Raw genomic sequence first — 21,870 nt, 5'->3', positions numbered from 1 at the left:
CTGATTGGGCTAGGGCTAAAACATTGTGCTTTGGGGTAGTGACATACCCAACTTTCCTCAAATACTTCTGTGTAATTTCTGGCTTAAATTTATTCTAAGCAGAACTGATTCAGAAGGCAGTATCCAGACTTGATGCACTGAATGAAGTTGCTTCCACAGGTGGACCACAGGTTTGTGTTTTGGTAATAACCCACTACAGAAGCTGGGCTAAGTAGTGCATTTTAAATGTTCTGATGATGCCTTGGCCAAGAGATTGGATTTTTGAGGTCATGTTTGGAGGTAGAAATTTCAGAGTCATATTAGTGAGATGATTCGCTTGCAAGTGGCCAGGTCAGTTGTCTACTGTCAGTAGAGCAGACCCGTTCTTCTTCATTTCTTAGTTAATACCACTTACCCACTTGTCAAATAGGGCACAAGCCATCCAGGTACATTTATTTTATCTCTAAGTGATGGGGAGGTCTTCAGGCTTCAGGTTCTTGAAAGTGCATGGGTTGACCAGTTAACCATTCAGCAAGGGCTTTAGCTTCTGTTTGGTTGAATTAGTGCAAAACAGAACTGTGAAGTATTCTTTGGAAAGTTTTTCACTCTTTCATATGTCACCTTTCATGATAAGGCTCCTGTCAGATGTCATCTTGAAAAAGAGGTCTCACTCTTCAGTTTTAAACATATCATCATCTTTGAAACCTCTGATGAAGTCTGGGAGTTTCTGATGAACTCTTTTACAACTTCTACTGGAACTTCATTGGATCACCACACAAGACTTTCTGAGATATCTCATATTGCATTTTAAATTTCTTGAGCCAACCAGTTGATGCTTAGAAATCTGCTGTCCTGAATTCCTTTGTGAATTTTTTAGCCACTTCTTGGATTATTGGCCCAGTAAAGATACAACTTTATCCTCATTTGTTTGAACAAATTTAATGTGGCTTCATTGACTTTACTGAGGGAAGTTTTCTTTCTTTTCCACTGTAGGTCTCCACTTTCCTTACCATCTCTCTCTAAGTACTCATGTTTACATTTTTGAATGTTGCCAACTGTGGTCTTGCTAATACCAAAACCTTCTGCTCTCTTTGACGGCTGCTTTCTAGAAAATGTAAAGATCAATCTTTTCCTTCAACATCAGCTCTTTGAATTCTTTCGTTTGGGCCATCACATCTCAATTCACTGTAAAATTTTTCAGTAATTCGCCTGTATCTACAATTCAGACCAGTCCATTAAAAATAAAAATCTTCCACAGCACATGATAAACAGTAGGACGTTAGGCCTAATCCAACATGTGGTAATAATAAAACATGAAACAAAAAAGTATACTAAAGAAAAAATAAGACAAGTAAGGGTACAAAACTCATACCTACTACCCCTTGGTGTAGAGTGGACTCAAACTGTTAAGTTATAGACAGCAAATTAATATTGTGTCAAAATGCACATGGTCAAGATACAACTTACAGAGGTGGTCAATATATAAAAGTCAGTCTTCAATTGATTACATGTGGTGCATGTCTGGGCTATGAAAATTAAGTCAACTTAAGGAAGTACTCAATGTAGGGAGATGGTCAACTATGAAGGTTCTACTGTATGTGTTAATTGATTACATATATTATTCATATGGTTCCAGTTAACAGTAAGCTGTTAGTAGTTGAGCTTTTAGGGAGTGAAAAATTATATGTCAATTTGTGACTACCTGGGGAGGAGGAATGTGTGCCTCTAACCCCTGTGTTGTTCAGGGTTAACTATAGAAATTATTTCATAACATTGAGAAGGAGAGAACCCATCCCAACTCATTTTATGAAGCCAGTATCACCTTGATACCAAAATCAGGAAAGAGCACAACAACAACAAATAAAACCCTACAGACCAATATCCTTTATAAATAAATGCAAAAATCCTCAATAAAATGCTAGCAATCAAAATTCAACAGCACATCAAAAAAAAAAATCTAACATTACCAAGTGGGCTTCATCTTAGTGATGTAATGATCTAATGATGTCAACATATAGAAATCAATACATATGATTCCCCATATAAACAAAAGAAAAACAAAGATGATGTGATCATCTCAATAGATACAGAAAAGATACATTTTCCAAAATTCAGCATCCTTTCCTGATAAAAACTGTCAAAGTAGGCATAAAAGGAACATATTTCAAAATCATAAAAGCCATATATAACAAATTCATAGCCAACATCATACTGAATGGGGAAAAGTTGAAAAACATTCCCACTAAGAATTGGAACAAGACAAGAGTGCCCACTATCACCTTTTCTATTTGACATAGTTCTAGAAGTCCTATCCAGAGCAATCAAGCAGAAGAAGGAAATATCCAAATTGAGAAGAGGAGGTCAAACTATCACTTCTTGCTAATGATATGTATGATCTTACATCTAAAAACTCCAAAGTCTCCACCAAGAGACTCCTGGAATTGATAGATACAACAAAGTCTTAGGATACAAAATCAACGTGCACAATTCAGTAGCATTTTTTTCTTTTTCTTTCAATTTTTGACTGGGGCTGTGTTTGAACCCACCACCTCTGGCATATGGGGCTGGCGCCCTACTCCTTTGAGCCCCAGGCACCGCCTTTGGTAGCATTTCTATACACCAATATTAGTCAAGCTGAGAGTCAAATCAGAGACTCAATATTATTTACAATAGTCACAAATAAAATAAAATACTAAGGAGGTGAAAGAACTCTATAAAACGAATAATGAAACAATGTGGAAAGAAATTGTAGATGACACAAACAAATGGAAAAATATATCATGCTCATGGATGGGTAAAATCAGCATTATTAAAATATGCATGTTGCTCAAAGTGATTTATAGATTCAGTGCAATCCCTATCAAAATGCCAATGTCATATTTTACAGATCTAGAAAAAATAATCCTGCACTTTGTTTAGAATTAAAAAAGAGCCAAATGGCCAAAGCAATCTTAAGCAAAAAGGACAAATCTGGAGGCATCACATTACCAGACTTCAAACTACAAGACTATCATAACCAAAACAACATGGTATTGGTACAAAACCAATGGAACAGAACAGAGAACACAAATATAAAACCATCCATACAGCAACTAATCTTTAACAAAACAGAAAACAACATATACTCTAACTCCTGGGCACAAGCAATCCTCTTGCCTCAGCTTCCTGAGTAGCTTGGACTGTAGCAACCACGATGCCTGACTATTTTATATTTCCTTTTCTTCTGATCTTATGCCAAAGGTATTTAATATTATCTAGAGGTAAATGTGGATCCCTGTTGGGAGGGATATATATTAATTTAAATAATTAAATTAGGAAACAATTTAATGTTAGCTAGAGGATATATGTAGATGCCTGTTGGGAGACAATTCTTTGTGCTCTTATGTTGCTGTATGTCTTGTGAGCAGATGCCATAACCATATCTTTGTTCTGGACTATCTTTTCAGGATATTTTATAGTGAAGAGCCTTAAAAGATACTGTGTCTCCCGGGAAAATCAAAGGAAAGGTTTATTTACTATACAGTGTCATAAAGATAATGTCTCCTTCTGGGGGCAAAAGTCAGGCATGTTTGTTTGTTGTTCATTATAGAGATATTTTGGTTCCTTAAGCTCAGAGTTTCATTTTAGTACTGCAAACGACTCATATATAGGCATCAACTGGCCCTTGTTGTGTTCCTCTTTGCAAACTGGGGCTTGGGAAACAGACATAAAAAATGATGGTATCCTCGTTACTGCTATTTCTCCGAGAAATGTGCTAATAAGCTGTCCTTTAGAGCTGATCCAAGAGTCTTGTCTCCTGCCAGCATCATTGAACCTGCAATAGGATAATTTGTTAACCTCCAAGTAGAATAAAATCTCAGAACTTTTCCAGTTCTTGACACCAATATTACTCAGATTGAGAAAGGTCTCTCCTATGGATAATTTAGTGAGAGCTTTTATTATGAATGAACATTGAATTTTGTCCAATTTTTTTACCCTATTGAAATTAACATATACTTTTCTACTTGTTTTACTAATATTTTATAAATTACATCGATTAATTTTTGAATGCCAAGCCAATCTTGCATTCTTGCCAAGATTGCAAGATTTTGAATGCCAAGCCAATCTTGCACCCTATTTATTATTATACATTATGCATTTTGTTATTACTGGATTTGATTTGCTAATATTTTATTAAAGGATCTTTTGCTTCTATGTTCATTAGGTATTTTGGTATATAATTTTCCTTTCTTGCTCCCTTCCTTCTCTTTCTCTCATGATTTTGCAATATTTTTGTCAAGTTTTGATATTCTGGATGTGTTGACCTTGTAAAACAAGGTGGAAAATTTGTCTTTCTCTGTTATGTTCTGATAGGATTTGTGTAAAATTGGTGTTTTTCTTTCTTAAATTTATGACAGAATCCACTAGAAGCAACTACTTGGGTCAGAAGTCTTCTTTCTGGAAAGGTTTTGATGACAGATGTAATTTCTTTAATACACTAAGTATACAGAGGCTTATACAAATTTTCTGTTTCCTCCTTGTGTTTATGTTAGTTAGTTATATTTTTCAAAGAATTTTCTCATTCACTTAAGATGTCAAATTTGTGTAATGTTATTCATTATATTTTCTTATCCTTTTAATACATGTGGGATCTATGGGGTTCTTTTCACTTCTTATATTGGTAATTTTTTTATAGCTAACATTTTATCAATTATGTTAATATTTTCAAAGAATGAACTTTTGCCCTTGATAATTTTCTTACTGTTTTCTTATTTTGTTCATGTACATGTGTCTGCTCTTACCTTTATTTCTTCCTTCTGTAACTTTGGGTTTACATTGTTATTCTTTTGCTAGCTTTTTGAACTCTAAACTTAGCTTATGATTTTTGACCTTTCTTCCTTTATAAAAAAAAGCATTTAAAGTTACAAATTTATCTCTAAGCACTTGTTTTAGCTATATCCACAAATTTGGATATGTTGTATTTTTATTATAATCCTATTTAAACTACGTGTATACAGACAGTCCGGCAAAAATGTATACACATTTTAAGAGCAAAAGCTATCCTATTCATGCTTTTCACATGGTGATTCTAGCATTCATTTGATTAATGCCATCTATGATCAAATGTCATACTACACATTGGTACCATAATTCAATTCAACTTTGAAAAGTAATACATAGATAACCTCTCTTAAAATGTGTTTATGGTTTTTTTTACACCCCCAGTAGTTTCTTCCTCCTTGCCGGCTTTATTCAGGTATAATTGACAAATAAATAGAGTTAAACATTATAGAACTAAAAAATATTGTGGTTTACTTTTTGAACTATTTCCCCCTCTACTACTTTTAAAAGCCTGTTCTTTGTCATGTCTGTCATATTCTGCTTTGATGCCACTCCTAGAAATTTCTACACAGTGTAGAGTCCTGCTGGCTCAGTTTTGAAGATTCACAGGGACTTGAATTCTTTAGCTCCTGTGGTTCTCACAGCAGGCTCCTGTGATTATTTGCTAATGGAGCAGCACACTCCTCCCAGGTTCAGCTGCTGTTTCTATTTGGCCCAGTGTGTGCCTCCATGAGTTCCTCTTAGCTATTTTGAGAGTTCTTTTGTTTCAGGTCTTTTAAATGGTACATCGCATCCCTGTACTTCCTTTTGCACAGAGGATGATGCACATATAAGTACCTGAATTTTTATGCCTGTTGGTAACTTCCTCATCTGCTTATATTTTGTGTTCTGTGTCCAGTTACCCAATTAAAAAATCTTTTTGTAAATGTTATTTAAAAATGTAAATGGTTCTTGATCTGTTGACAGTTATAAAATAGTGTTTATAATAACAGACATCTACCATTTATTTATAGCTTACCTATGCTCCAAACACTGTTCTAAGCCTTTTACATGTACAATTCTTTAATTCTCACAATCATTTTATAAAGATTTAAGTGCTGCATAGTTGACCTATTTATTTGGATGTGAGCATTTAGAAAGATTAAAAAACTATGCTGCTGCCACCACTGTCTTCCAAAAAGGAACAATGAACTCTTGAATCATATTAACAACACAAAGTTCTGTATAATATATTCTGTTTCTTTCAATAAATCTTTCAAAGGGAGAAAGTTTCTTTAGGGTTGTATTTCTCTTTTATTTATAGAATTCAGAAATATAGTGGCTTGCTTTCATACATTTATATAAACCTTTTCTTACATATAAATGTTATCTTTGCATAGATTCTGTGATTTTTATTCTCCCACCCTTTCTTCCTCCCTCTTTTAAAACAAAACAGGGTTTTTTAAAAAGTTGTCTGTGTCTTTTGCAGAAGATAGTGTATGATTTCTACCTATATCTCTCACCCTCACCACTTTGCTGCACATTTCCCAATTTCCAATTGCTGATAACACATTTCTTTGCCTAAGAGCTTTCCCTGGCTATAAGAGCCTGTTTTGTTTACCTAAGAATCAGGCTGATGTGCTGATGCTCCCCTTGGAATCAGTCTTCAACTAATGACTAATAAGAGAACATCTATGCAGTAGACAGAATAATGGCCCACCCAAAGATGCCTAATCCCCAAAATCTAAATAAGTCAACTCATATGGCAAAAGATACTTTGCAGTTGTGATTTGGTGATGAACTTGAGATGGAAAACTGTTTTCCATTATCCAGATGGGCTCAGTCTTACCTCATGGATCCTTAAAAGTGGAAGAAAGAGATCATAGTCAGAGAGAAATTTGAACATGCCCTGCTGTTGGATTTGAAGAAATAGTAAGGAAAAACCAGCAAAGGAATGAAGATGACCACTAGAAACTGAAAAGGAAATGACATGGAATAGACTCTCCCATACAGCCTCCAGACTCGGCTCTGCTGTCACCTTGTCTCTAGCCCATTTTGGACTTCCTATCTCTAGAACTGTGAAGTTTGTGTGTTTTTTTTTTATTGTGTTTGTGTTATTTTAAACCAACACATTTGTGGTAGTTTGTTACAGGAGCACTAGGAAACTAATAAAATATATAAATGGACCACCTTCCTTAGCCCTTGACTGGGAAGACTGAAGCATGTGTTCAAAATTGGCTCTCAGAGTCTTAGAGATAGGGATTAATTGTCTTATCCACGGCTAGAAAACTAATCAATTAATAGCTTCCTTCCCTTTTATGAGCACTTCCAAATAAACTATTTGCACTCAGATCTTTGAATTGGGGGTTGCTTCTGGTAGAGTGCAGTCGAAAACAGAACTTGAAATGGGTTTGGCGAGAAACTGATAAAGGAATTTGCTCAATCTCTTCAAGTTTGGACTGAAAGAGAAGAGAGTTTTATACTTCTTATAAATCTTTCTCAGTCCCAAGGTGAAGTGACACAGTGCAAGGAGGAAGCGAGTGGTAGCCTGAAAGTCAGATGGTCAGAGAACATAGTCTCTATCTGTTTTTTGTGTGTGCTGCTTTAGTACTTAAAGTAAGACTCTATGGAGTGCAGATATCTGCTCATGAATCTCCAGAAATGAATTTTAGGGCCCCCACTGCCACCAGGGATTCCCAATCTGATGAGGGAGTTTGAGATAAATACAATTGACTGGCTCAAAATAAATAGAATTTCTTAGCCTTTCATCATTGACATTTTAGGCTGGATAATTCTTTAGTTTGAGGTCTCTCCTGTGCATTGTAGGGTGTTGAGAAGCATTCCTGGCCTCCATCTACTATATGCTGTAGTGACCCTTATCTCAATTGTGATAGCAAAAATATCTCTGGACATTGCCATATGTCCCTGAGGGTCAAAATTACTCCTGTTTGAGAGCCATTCCTCTGTATAACTCCAACTCTTTTTTATCCTTAAATCTTCTGTAACTCTGCAGGCAGGTAAGTTAAGGATGACATTCTCCAGACTCCCTTACAAGTAGAATTCTTCATGGGACAACTTCTGAAGGCAAACTTGGAACATGGAAATGGACATCATGAGGCATGTAACTTTTCTCATAGCACTGCCATGGAAGTTTTTTGTTTTGTTTTGTTTTGCTTTGCTTTTCCTATAGCAGTAATGGTGAAGATTTGGTCTTTGGCTTCACACATATTGAACATAGTGGCACCAACATGATTTTTGCTAATGCACCCCTATTGTGATGGTTGGGACATTTCTCTTTGCTGTATTACTACTCATGTGGCATCTAAGCTTATTTCCTGGCACTTTAAGAAATTTGAAAGGAACCTTTTCTGATTAAACTAGCTAGAGATGATTCTTGGATCTGAAATATAGTCCTTTTTACCAGGATTGTGTACAGAGAACATCACAATCTAAATTTTGGCTTTAGTTTAATGAAGGAAGTAGGGAGAAAGATGCTAAGAACTTAGATTTTTCAGATCAGAAAGCTTATGGACTTAGTTATATGATGTCCAGTGGTCCTTAAATGGTAAAACCTTGCTGTCTAACCCTGTGATATTAGCCAAAATGGTAAAACAGATTCAAAGTGTTATTGTGTACAGATTGATTTTTGTGCTTTCAGCAAAGTCCCACAAGATACGAATTAATTTAAACTGGATGTAGAAGGGATAACACTAGCTACGTGTCTGTAGTCTGTAATCTAAGTAGACTGAGCCTTTAGTAATTTGGGATCTTGTAGAGTTAAAAAAAAAATCAACTGTGGTACTTACCCAAATAATTTGAAAACTTATTTCTCTCCCAAACTTGCACACCAATGTTTATAGGTGCATATTCATTATTGCCAAGAAGCAAGCAAGATTTCCTTCAGTAGTTGATTATAAACTATTGTGTATCCAGACAGCAGAACATTATTCACTGCTAATGAGAAATGAGCTGTCAAGCTATGAAAAGACACAAAGGAAATTTAAATGCATGCTACTCAGCAAACGAAGCCAATCTGCAAAGGCTTCATATGATTCCAACTATATGACATTTGGGGGGAAATGAAAACTATAGAGATGATATCAATGAACAATACCCAGGTACCAGTGGTTACCAGGGATTAGAACAGGTATAAATAGGCAGAGCATAGAGGATTTTTAGGGCACTGAAACAATTCTTTATGATGTTATAACAGGGGATAAATATCATTATATGTTTGCCAAAATGCATAGAATGTATATGATACCAAGAGTGAACCTTCATGTAAAATATGATGTTATATCCATGTACATCGTTCATCAGTTGTAACAAATGAACCACTCTGGTGCCAATTTTGATGGTGGAAGAGGTGGTACATGTTTCAGAGGACGGACTGTATGAGAGCTTTCTGTACTTTCCACTCAATTTTGCTATGGACCCTAAAACTGTTCTAAAAATAAAGTTTATATTTTTTACAAAGCTGCTGCTTCTTAACCTTAACTGTAATCCTGTAGCCTTTGAAGGAGATAAATTTCTGACACCAAGTTTTTTCAAAAAGGTGTGATGGGAGTTCTTTGCCTGACAATGGTAGCTAACTCACTGAGAAAGATGAGATTAAGAATTACCCTCCCACCCAATCCTATTTCAAATAGACTCAGGGTAGCTGTCATAAAAATAGGACCTGGAAGATGGGCAGAGAATAGTGGCTAGTAAATATATATATTTTGGTTGAATAATCCACGACTGTACAAACTCTTTATTTTATGTTTTTCTTTTCATCCAGAGGCTCACTCTGTTGCCCTGGGGTTGAGTGTCATGGAACCACTATAGCTCACAACGACCTCAGACTATTTGGGCTCAAGCGATCCTCATATTTCAGCCTCCTGAGTAGCTGGGGCTACAGGCACCCACACCAGGGCATGGCTAGTTTTTATGTTTTTAGTAGAAACAGTTCTCACTCTTGCTCAGGCTTGTCTCAAACTCCTGAGCTCAAGCAATCCACCTGCCTCAGCCTCCCAAAGTGCTAGGATTACAGGTGTGAGCCACCACACCCAACTTACACAAAATCTTTAACTGCGCTTATTTGTGCATGAAACATAACCAAAGATAATAGACACAAATCTTACCATATTTTTGAGAACCCTTAACTAGCTTATAAAAGCTTGTGACTATTAAACACCCAAACTGTACATGGGCCTTAATTTGCACAAACAGGAAGCAGTATGATATAATAAGTGTGTGCCTCGCCCCAAAGCTGTCTTCCCTAATGTCTACTTAGCTGTGATCATAAAAGAAAGAAGACCAGTATAGTGGAGGCTATGATGCACCATACAGTTCCTCTTTAGGACTGAAGAATTTATTTCCCTCAGATGTTGGGAGTTTTCCTGGCTGAGATCCCTCATCTGTCAGTCTTGTCTGTGAATTTCCCACTGCTGAGGAGAGCTCTCTTACCCAACTGCATACTACTTTTCCTGGACACAGCCTATACTGGTCAATGCAGGTACAAAAAATCCTGAACTCCTTGGCCAAATTCAAGACTACTCTAAATGGTCAACCCAGCTTCAAGACCTTCTGCCTTTCTGAGGCCTTTCTGAGACAGCATCACCTCTGATTTCTCCTTTTGCCCTTTGTTCAATCCCGTTCTCTTCTCTGGCTCCAAACTTAATGATCCTCGGTAGACTCCTTAATAAACTTCCTGCATGTTTACCTCTGCCTCGGAATCTGCTTTCCAGTGTACTTTATTTTCAAAAACTAGAAAGAATCTTAGGGAAGAGGCTGGGGCTATTACATGGGTCGTTTAAGAAATATCAGCCAGTAGTGCAGCAGGGCTCCTTGGCTGTTGACCAGTGGCTACCTATGTTTCCCTTCTCCTCTTTTCTGAACAGGAATTGTGTATATGTGTGTTTGTTCCCCAAAAACTGAAAATGAGTCATATTGATATCCTACCCCACCCCTTGGCTTACAGTCACTTTCTCAGTAATATGAAGCAAGAGTGTACCTAAAAAAGCTAGGCAAAAACTTGTTGCTGTCTTAGGCTTTGTGGGGCTGATCCATCCTTATATTTCAACCATCTTTAATCTGTCTTCTTCCTCTGCTAATTAGAGTTTTATTATGACATTTGCTTCAAAGTCTTCATCTCTATGCAATAATGACTCTGATTAGCAAACAGAGGTTTTCAACTTGTTATTCATCTTCTTCAAATAGAAGCCCACTTTATTTCACTGGTTTGAAAATAAATGTAGATGCAATTTACTGATCACTTTTCATACATCACCTCAGTTAACCAACATAACAGGTATTATTACTGTCTGTGTTTTACAGAAGAGGAAATTGAGATATGGAACAGGTTTGGTTCTCTGGAAGAAGACACTGAAATAGATTAGAATCCACACCTTTGAAAGGAAGGGAGCAGCAGAAACAATTAAACTGTGACACAGACCTGACATATCCGTGGCTGACTCAACTGAGAGTTCTGAAGCAAGTGTTGCCCATCAGCATTCCATGTCATCAAAAGGCCAGAACTTTATGCAATTTTCTTGCTCTATCATTAGATGTAGGCTGTCATGACCTTGGTCAACCTGCATGACCTTGGTCAAAGTGGGCTCTCAGCTGAGCTGACCTTGATGGAATTTTCACCTGCAGGAAGTCTGCCTGCTGTATTCCCCACAGTGAACAGCAAATACATGAATGAAGGGGATCTGAGAGGTGCATCTCTTTGTCTACCACAGACCCTAAAGATTTATAATTAAATTCTTAAAATTTAAAATCTTGTTAAAAGTTTTATAGCTAGTAAGTGACAAGGATTTGATACCATATCTTTTATGACTCAAAAGTTTATACCCTTTGCCATCTTACAACTGGTTTTCAAATATCTATTCAACCAACTGTATCAAAATCACCTTTGGAGACTTTTAAAAATAGGGATACTGGCCTCCACTTTGAGAAATTCTGATTCAATAGGAACAGGATCCAGCTATTTCAGTCCTTTTATAAAAAGTTCCCATGCCAATTCTATAGTACAGTCATGTATAGAAACCAGTACTAATAATAACATTAATGAAGAGAGGCTACCATGTAGAAGAATGTCAAGAGTTTTAAATACTGGACTACATTTCTGTTAGAAGCTATGGAATTCTTTTTTTTTTTTTTTTTTTTTTGAAGTTAAAAATATCAGAACCAAGATTCATCTCTCTGGGGTTGATGTTGTCTAACATCAGTAGTAACACCTTTCTAGGACCCTGCATCTTGTTTAGTGATTAATGGTTCTGTAGTTACATGCAGGAAAATATTGCAGGAAATGTAGCTGCTTCACAATCCATGAAAGCAATTCAGTCTGTAAGTGAACTGAAAAATTTTCCCTCCAAGTAGTATCTGAGATGTTTGCAAAGAGAGTTTGAAGACACTAAATTTTGTGTTACTTTTTTTGTCTTTCAACATAAAATTGGTGATAGGTTTATGTTTTTTAAATTGTTTCCCATATGCAATGCAATCACTTTTAAGAATGTAATAAACTTTTTAAATTTTCACATTTAAGTGAAAATTATAATTTAATGATCAAATAGTACATGACTATTATGGAACAGGGATCAAGAGAGCTTAGTTACTAAATAAGGTACAAACTGAAAGATTAACTTGTTACCGAGCTAACAAACTTCTGAGTCTGACTTCTTTCAATTCCTCTTTGCTAGACTGAAGATAGTCAGATTTTGAGGTAAGGTTTTGTCTGCAGAGAAGGTCTCAGGACTCCATCTGTGGAGGGATAAAAAGTCAGGCATACTGATAAAAGTACTATTCTAAAATACATTAGATGTTATATGAGGCTTTTTCCAAAGTTTCTGAAGTTAGCATGAATTTTTTTTGTAAGAAAATATTTAAAATACTGAATCACCAAGATTGTAATCTGAGATAAACACAGTTAATATGACTTCTCTCTGGTTTAGAATGATATTCTGAAATCCTTGACTTATGATTTATGGCTTTTAACCTGAAGATCTATTTTAAAGAGACAATGAGCTTTGCTTCAGCTGCCCCTAACACAGGAAAAGGAAGGAGTTGTGTAAGTGCTCTTTCCTAGAATGTTGACTTGATCAGTAATGAAAGTTCTAAGAGGCTATGTATAGTTGCTCTATATCATACTACATGTGGTTGAAAAGATGAATATTTAAATCCCAACACTAAAAGCCGATGTGAGGAAGTTACAAGTTCTTTAAAATTAGCACCAGGTACTTATTCAATCTTTTATCTCCAACTGTAGCACATTATTCATTTGAATCAATGAATACATACTTTTTCCCTAAACTTTATATACTTAACACTATTGGTCTTGTAAGAAAGTCATTAACTCTGAGGGAAATGCTTACAAAATCAACTTCTATTAATGACCACAAATACCACAAACCTAGATCTCACATTTGGCATCTCAAAGATTGGTAAATTTAATTCACTCCTGTAATTATAAAGCTAAACTAAGTTTCATAATCATAAGCTACGAAAAGGGGAGAAATATGTACTTATCATAGGTACTTTTATTATGAATTTCCTGACCTTGATTTGATTCAAATTTCCACCTAAAAGAGGCCTTGGAGAAAACAATTCCATGCAACCTTGAGCTATGTGATCTTGAACTTTCCTATTTCTTCCTTGTTGTTTCTATTCTACAATATCCAGACAACTACTGCATGAAAAATGTCACAAATGGAAGTTTCCTTTCATTGATATTCAAGATATCCTTTAGCTCAGAACTTTATTATTTACAGAGAACATATAGCCAGTACCAGCGACGAGACGATCTTGTTCCATTGATAGGTATCTGCACATTTTAAAATGCGGTTCTTCCCTCTTCTGTTAAGGAAGCACATCCTGTCACTCATTTTCTCCATAACCTCAGATAAGTCTTTACTCAGTTTAATGACAATAAGCCTTCTCATCTTACAGAGACATGATGTTCAGGGAGGGAAAAAAAAATCTAAAATCTTTTACATAAAAGAAGTTTCATAATCACAAGCTATGGAAAGGGGAAAAATGTGTACTTACCATGGGTACTTTTATTATGAATTTTCTGACCTTGATTTGATTACAATCTCAACCTAAAGATTACAACAATATATAGATTTCTTTAAAGTTTAATTGTTCATTTCACTCAATGTAGAATGGAGAAAAACCTCAAGGTGGGGCAGGCAAATGGGTGGTGGAGCGGAAGGAGAAGTTAAGGACTGAACTGCTTTGCAGATCAAGAGTATTTGAAAGTGAGCGGCTGATTTGCCAAGAAGCAAAAACCACATAACAGAGTACCACATCGTCTTTCTGTTCACTGTGTTTCACAAAATCATTTGGGCTCTTCCTACTGTCCTCTCCCCCTCCTCTCTATTTTCTTTTTATTATTTCAGAGATGCCACTGGGGTAGGTAACTTGATTCAACTCTGGAGAACTCAGAGAAAGAAGGGCAGCCTCCTACTTGAGCAGTTTTTCCATCCCTGATCTACACAGGAGATGAAGATACTGCCAGCCATGCTTCAAATTGGGAAATTGTTTTGGGCCCTCTTCCTAAGCCCTCATCTAGACATCTGGAGCATCCATGGTAAGCCACCAACTTAGATTATTTCTGGTTTTATTTCTCAGAGAGTCTTGGACACAATGTGTTTTTCCTTTGCTGAACTTAGTATTAGTACGGTGTGATATATGTGCCAAGTGGGTAATGGCAGATGAAACCAAGCAGTTAGATTTGTTCACTGAAGACATTATACGACATAAACCATATTAGATCACGGTGTTCACCTATCTAAATAGCAGTCACTGCAGCCATTGCTTGGCCAATTTTCTTTAAAACATGTACTGAAGGTAAGAAAAGAGAACTGAGTAGATGTTATAAATAGTTAAGTACAAATTTATAATTACTACCGGAAAAAATGCTCTGGTTACCACACTGATGGTGAATAAACAGCTTGTTCTTCCTAAACTGAATCTAGCAGAATATTGCAGTGCTCAGTTGGGTAGGACAGGTGTTCTATAACTGGGGTTACACTTGTCTCCATGGTTACTCTTGAATAATGTGGTCTCTAAATAAAATCTCTAAACTTGCTTCTGTGGAGTATGTGCCTTGAGAATACTGAATGAGAAAATGCTGATAAATATAAGAGCAAGGCATTCTCTCGCTGCTTCTATTTTGTTAAAAGGGAATGGTCCCTACTTGACTGTCAATTGAATATCAAAAACAGGTTGAGTTCTGCATAGTCGGTATTTGACCACTTCTGCAAAGACTTTATATAGGCCACAAAAGGCAATTCCTTCTTTATTGTGAAGTCACTTACTCCTTCGTGTTTACATGGGGACCCACATATTATAAAGGAGAAAGGCTTATGAATGGCTAGCAGAAGTTTCTGATTTCTCGGCTAGTTCTAGCTTCATATATTCTGTTTTATCAGCCACCACAAGCACACATTTATCAGTTTATGTGCTGAAGTTGCATGTTAGAAAATATAATCACGGAGGTCCTACGCAAAGTCCATCTTCAATTCTAAAACTGTATGGTTTGGAAATTGTCTACACCAAGATGGGACGCTGCATGCTAAGGTAGAGAGTAAACATCTGCTCAGTCAACCAAACATTTTTTATGTTTTTAAATATTTGATATTAAGTCAACTGGGTGCAAAGATGGTTGAGTGAATTTTTCACCTTCTATGAGATGCCTATAGTCACACAGTTACAACTATAGTCAAAAGTTATTAAACATAATTCATCCCAATTTGAAGAATATGTAAACTACTCTGTGACATAAAGACAAAATATTTTCAGTGTTACAGCACACTGCATGTAGTGCATGACCTATTCCTCCTCCAAAGTGCTGTAACATAGTGCTTGCAAAACATGGACTTGAGTGTTAGACTTGGGTTCATCGACTGCCTCTGCCATTTACTGTGTGGCCCTGATTGAGTTTTTTATCCTCTCTTTTATTTAGTTTCCTCATTTTTAAAATAGAGATAATAATTGTACCTAAATTATGGGTCTATTGTGAAGACTATAAATGCAGTAATATGGGTAAAGTGCTTACCATACTAAGTGTACGTAGTAAAAGCTCAATAAATGTTAATGGTATTTGTGCAAATATTATTTTCATTAAGAAACCCCCACAAAAGCAATTAAATGAGAGGTAAGTTTTAATGTTATTATTTAAAATGGATGAATTCTTTTTGAAATAAAATAAGTGAGTAAACATACTGTATGATATATTTAGCCCAAAATATACTGCATTGAATTATTGAAGAAATGAAATGGAAAGACTTGTACAAAGCACTGGCCAGATATCTTATATACCAGTTGATATAATGGATTGTAGCATTAATTACATTAAATTAAGTATATGAATTGAGCTGAGGAATAGTGGGTAAAATCTGATCTCTCAGACAGGGCTGATAGTTTCATTTCTTAAAACCACATTAATTATAATTTTTGTATCTTTGGAATTTCCTATGATTTTTTAAATTGCTGAATTATTTACAGAAGCATATTTTCAGAGTGTTTAAAGATAATCTTTGAAGATTTTTTCCCCTACTTCAAAGTTATGCACGATCCGTGTGCTTCTTCATAGGAGCAAGCCTGCATCTATAATAGGTTGGAAAAAATGTTATGTGCTCTTCAAACTTCCTGTTTAAGGCCTTTCTTTATAACAAAAGTATGCTTGCTCGCATTTTGTGTTTCTCAAAAGGAAAAAAAAATACAGGGAAAAGAAGAATTAATATCAGAAGAAATTGGCAATTTCTGTCCATATGAGTCCATGTGACAGAATGCCCTGCTCTTGTTTTCCTGCTTCTTGTTGCCCTGCTAAGTATTTTCAAGGGTTTTGAAAACACTGGTGGATCTCTGTAATAGGATGTATTGGAGATGTAAGGAAATATCTGGGAAGAACATGAAGGTGAACTTTCTCTATCCAGTTATAATACATAACCCACACTCTAAGCATCATGGATAACCACCCTTCCTCTCAAGGCAGTGTTTAGAAATACTCATGTTGGTTTCTGATAAAATGCCAAAGGCTCTTGCTGAAGCTACTGTGACCAGCTTTTAGTGTATGCTCTGTGCGTTTGCTGTTCTTCTGTCCTTCCTGAAGGCCCTGTGACCAAGGGGGATAATGTAGCCTCTCTGAAAGGCAGGGCCTACCTGTGTCAGGCAATCAAAGTCTCCCTGGACCAGAGCTAGTCTCTAGATTGTCAAGGTGAATTATTGTCCTCTACGACTCATTAAGGTGGCCAAAACCTTTTGCTACTCAAGAGGGATAATTATACATTGGCCAACTAATCATCCACCAGAAAATCATCCTTGTCACAGAGAGTGGACAGGACTCTGAGGAGTAGAGTACATGTGAACCCTCTGGCCTGGGGAAGCAAAGTCAGTGACCAACAGGTTAAAACCACGATGTTACTGGATAGAGTTGTCATGAGAAAGTCCTGAGTACAAACTTACAGAATTATTCAAAGTTTTTTTACTTCCTAATTGTGACCAGGCCAGCCTTACTGGTCAGCGTAATTCTGAAGGATCTCTTCTCTCATGCAAAAGAATGCCATCTTTGCATGAGATGTGCCATCTTTTCTATCTCTGTTATATTTGTTTGCCTTATGTAAATAACAGTTGTTGGGCATCACTGATGATTCCTATGACGGCAGTTGACAGTAATTTTTCAGACAGAGCCACTTGGGGACCTTAGCTTCCCAAGACCTTCTGAGTTTCCATATTGGCTTTGCCACTCACAGGATTTGGGGCTTTGAGCAATGAGACTCAACTTCTGTGCCAGTTACCTAAATCCATTCTATCAGAAAATATGATAATAATAATATCTGCCATTTAATGTTGTTGTGATGAGCCAAGCTTAGGGCTGAGAACTTTTCCTATAAGTTTTCATTCCCTTTCACAAAAATCCTGCTACATAAGAGCTTGTGCGTTGGAATTAGCCAAGCCTGGGTTAAAGTCTTGGTCTTGACTTTTCCTTACACCACCTGGTGACCTTGGGCAAGTGGCTTATCTTCATTTATACTTAACATTTATACCTCAACTTAAAAAATGAAAACCATAATAGTAACGACATAATAAACCATTGTGAAGACTAAAAGAGACAATACATGTATAGTACCTAAAAGCGCCTGGCATATAATGAGAACTAAAAAGAAAAAAAAAGAAAGAAAGAAAGAAATTATTTATATGCCTATTTTTCTCTTGCTCGGATGGATGTAGGATGAGTCTACTGCACATTGACAATGTGGCATGCTTGTGGGCATGTGCCAATGAATGTGTAGCAGTGATTTAGGAGGTGTTCTACCAAATGTGACATAACTATCTATCCATCTGCTATTTGATCTAATGACCTCTAAAGATATCTGCTTGTCCTGTTCTTAAATAGCTCAAGAAGAGGAAATGGTACAGACACTTTGTAAACTTGAGTAAATGCTAGAAAAAGTAATGGTAAGTACTAGTATGACTGATTTTAGATAAAAGAATATAATAATCATCCCCAATTAGATAAAAGGATATGTGGATGAAAGTTTTAAATTGATCGATATAATTAGAATGAAGAGATCTATTTTCAAATTTTCCCACCAAATAGTCATATTGCATTAATGATGGGAAATTCTAATCCTAGTAGAATTTGCTTTAAAGTGTGCTAAGTTAATACCATATGAAAGCAAACTTGAAGAAAGGTTTCATGTACAAATATAAGAAGATACACTTTGCTAAGAAGGGGAGTTTAAGAGGAAATAGTAATAAAAAATTATTGTGAAAGTTCTCTCAATTCTCTTGTTTCAGGGTCTTTGTTTTTTAAATAACGGAAGTAGATACAGATTTATACCCTGTGCATTCTTAGTGTGAAATTAGTTCTTTCCTGTTCCATTTTTGCTAAAGGAACTGTGTGTGTGTGTCTGTGTCTGTGTCTTTGTGTTTAGAGAGGGAGAAAATATCTAAAGATCAGTATCAAATACTATCCACAGAGAAGAAAAAAAACTTAAAACTTTTATACTATTACACACTCTTTTTCTATGATTTGTGTTAAATTAAGTGCTGTTTGCCAGGTAGATGTATGTGAGTATACTTTCATTTCACAGTAGAAATCGAGGCCCAATCAGTTTTCATTATATTGAGCACAAGTCACAGGGTTTTCCTTAAACTGACAATGGTCACCTTCTATGATAGAAGTTCTCATTTTAACGCATGTATGTGCATCATTTTTATTATTACTTGTACTTCTGGGATAATCTGATTTATAAAATGGATTTATTTACCACAGCATGAAAGTAGTAAGTTTGATAGACACTGCATAGAACATCCAATTAGTGATTTCTGTATGATGTGAACTCCCCATATTAATCTCATGTCATCATATTTGTGATTTTGTGAGTGTGTGTCAGCTAGCTTATGACAGGAAGCGTGCCATTGGGCTTTCTGATGCTGTGCAAGCGTTTTCCCACGGTGTCCTGATTGATGTTCTCCCAAGATTTTTAATATGTGGTTATATGGCTGCTATTACTGTGTGTGGATTTGCCTTGACTTGCTCAACCCACGGCCTCATGATCTCTAAACCCTAATTTGCAAGGCAATTATTTCCCTTCCCTGATGGCCATCAGCTCTCCCTTCCTCTCCACCATTCCAACCCTATGATTGAGTAAGGTGGGACATACCATTAAAATCATCTAGAGGCCTTTTTTTCTCTTTAGTGTAAATATTTCTCCTTCAGCAGCTTCCCAGCATGTGTCTGAAGCTTTTGTTTCTTGTTTATCTATCATAGTATCTTCTGATAGAAGTCATAATCCTGGTTGATGTCACAGAAAATTAATGGCATATTAAACCTCTAGTAATTACTTTAGTGTCACAGAAATACTTTGTTTCATTTCTATGTTCAACTCTAATACTGCCCTAGTTCAAATGAAGGTAATCTGCATTTATTAGGTCATTCATAAATGTAACTTTCAATGAAGGTAACTATTTTGAATTTTCCATAAATTTATAAGTTCTTAGGGAGAAATAGTGAAACTCAGTTGACAGTTTCCTCACAATAATAGTTACAATCAAGGCATATGGTCTTTAAAAATAAGAACTAATGGTGTTTTACAAAAGTTTTGTATTTAAAAAAATAACCAGGAGAATTCACGAATTTCCTACCTTCCTCAGCTCCTGATGGTATTTATACACGTAACCACCTTGGCTCTGATGGAAGATACTGATACTAAAGATCAGTATCAAATAATATCCACGGAGAAGATATTTCTGATATATTTATGATATAGCTTGCACTGTATACACAAGTTAACTCAGAGACTTCCCAGTGATAGAATCTTCCTAAGAATTTAGCTGCTTACGTTCATTTTGAGAGCACAATTGTTTGTGGCTGGCATTTCTTTCTGATTAGCTGGTTTGTGTAGGTGGGTAGCCACAAAATATCACTTGTTAAATATTTCTTATGTCATCCCTGAACAGACATAAATCATGCCTTTCCGCCCTACAGGCTGTAAGGTCTAGGTTTTCTCTAGTGGTTACAACTTAACCACGGTAGGGTCTGTTGGGGCACATACATTCTTCACTTCAATGCCTTTTACCCTCCTCTGTAAGGGCTTAGCTGTTTCTGCTCTGCAGTTCATATTGCACAGAAACAATTAGTCAAAACTGTCAACTAGTGATTCTTTACTTCACGCACCTCTTTCCATTCAGTCTCAGGACACATCATACCATCTCCCTTTACACTTTTCTATGGCCATCTCCTACAAAGATAGGTACCAGGCCATCAAGAAGGTGGCAAACCACATAAAAAACAGACAAACACATACATAGTTATAAAGAATGATGCATATCACACACACAAGAGAATGGGACATTTGCTAGGGTGTAGGATGGGGCAACGTCAAGTTGTCTTTGGGTGTTGGAGTGTGTGGGTAGAGGCAGGTTGCATAAGAAGTAGGGACTAAATGTCACTTAACGAAGTCTGGACACATCGTTCAGGAATCTTAGGTTTTTTAGATTAAAAAAAAAATCTTACAATTAAATTTTCATTTTAAGAATATAAACTGTGGCAGGCAAAATGTCTCATACTTGAGATTCCAGCACGTTGGGAGAATGAGGCATGTGTTTTGCTTGAACTTGGGAGTTCTAGAGCAGTCTGAGTGAGAGTAAGACCCTGTCTCTACAAAAAAGAGAAAAACTCACTGGGCGTCATGCCTGGCATCTATAGGCCCAGCTACTTGGAAGTCTGAGGCAAAAGGATACCTTGAGACCAAGAGTTTGAGGTTGCTGTGAGCAACGAAGCCATGGCATTTTGCCTAGGGTGACAGAGCGGGACTCTGTCTTAAATAAATAAATAAATAAAATATAAACTGTGACAGTGATTTGAGAATGGATTGAGTTGGGAAAAGGGAAGCCAAGCCAAGCCTGAAAAGTAAGAGACCAATTAGTAGGCCGTAACAACAATAATTCACATGGAATAGAATGAGATCCACATTACGCCGGTGTCGTGGAAACAAATTTGGAAGATATTTCAGGTGCTGAAAGAGGTTAACTTGTATGAGACAATGAAAAGGATAGAGATCAAGGTGGCTCTCACCTTGGTGGTTCTGGCCAAGATGACTGGGCAGATGATGGTATTATACTGTGATAATGGGAAGAGGACCACATTTTCCTAAAGGTAGGGCTGGAGGTAAGAAGAAATCCCCCCTCCATGAAACGTTTCCTGATTAATTTGGCCAGAAGGACTCTCTTCCTCTAGGGGATCTGAAATCTCTGAGTAGTTACATCATGTCTGAGATAAGCAAATAGAAATCTAATGGCTAGGCCATTAGTCGTGGCTCACGCCTGTAATACTAGTACTCTGAGAGGCTAAGGCAGATGGATTGCTTGAGCTCAGGAGTTCGAGACCAGCCTGAGCAAAAGAAAGACCCTGTTTCTGCTAAAAATAGAAAAACTGAGGCAAGAGGATCGCTTGAGCCCTAGTTGGATGTTTGAGGTTGCTGTGAGCTACGATGCCATAGCACTCTACCCAGGGCGACAGCTTGAGGAGACTCTGTCTCAAAAAAAAAAAAAAAAATCTAATGGCAAAATTGAAGAGCAATCTAAGCATCTTTTTGC

At 36.5% G+C, this 21,870-nt stretch overlaps 1 protein-coding gene across 1 annotated transcript in view; it reads left to right on the top strand.

The window, feature by feature from the left end:
- The first annotated feature begins 14,084 nt into the window (after positions 1-14,084).
- The window catches only part of BTLA (B and T lymphocyte associated), a 33,010-nt gene continuing 25,224 nt past the window's right edge, over positions 14,085-21,870 (top strand). Inside the window, exon 1 of the mRNA XM_053565265.1 lies at positions 14,085-14,353. Within this exon, the coding sequence (XP_053421240.1) occupies positions 14,266-14,353 (88 nt within the window). The 5' untranslated portion in view covers positions 14,085-14,265. The remainder of the gene's footprint in view (positions 14,354-21,870) is intronic.

The sequence above is a fragment of the Nycticebus coucang genome, chromosome 16 (genome assembly GCF_027406575.1).
Source record: "Nycticebus coucang isolate mNycCou1 chromosome 16, mNycCou1.pri, whole genome shotgun sequence".
NCBI classification, from domain to species: domain Eukaryota; kingdom Metazoa; phylum Chordata; class Mammalia; order Primates; family Lorisidae; genus Nycticebus; species Nycticebus coucang.
Note: the sequence above shows the minus strand (reverse complement) of the source record. Positions and strands in the feature narration are given on the sequence as shown.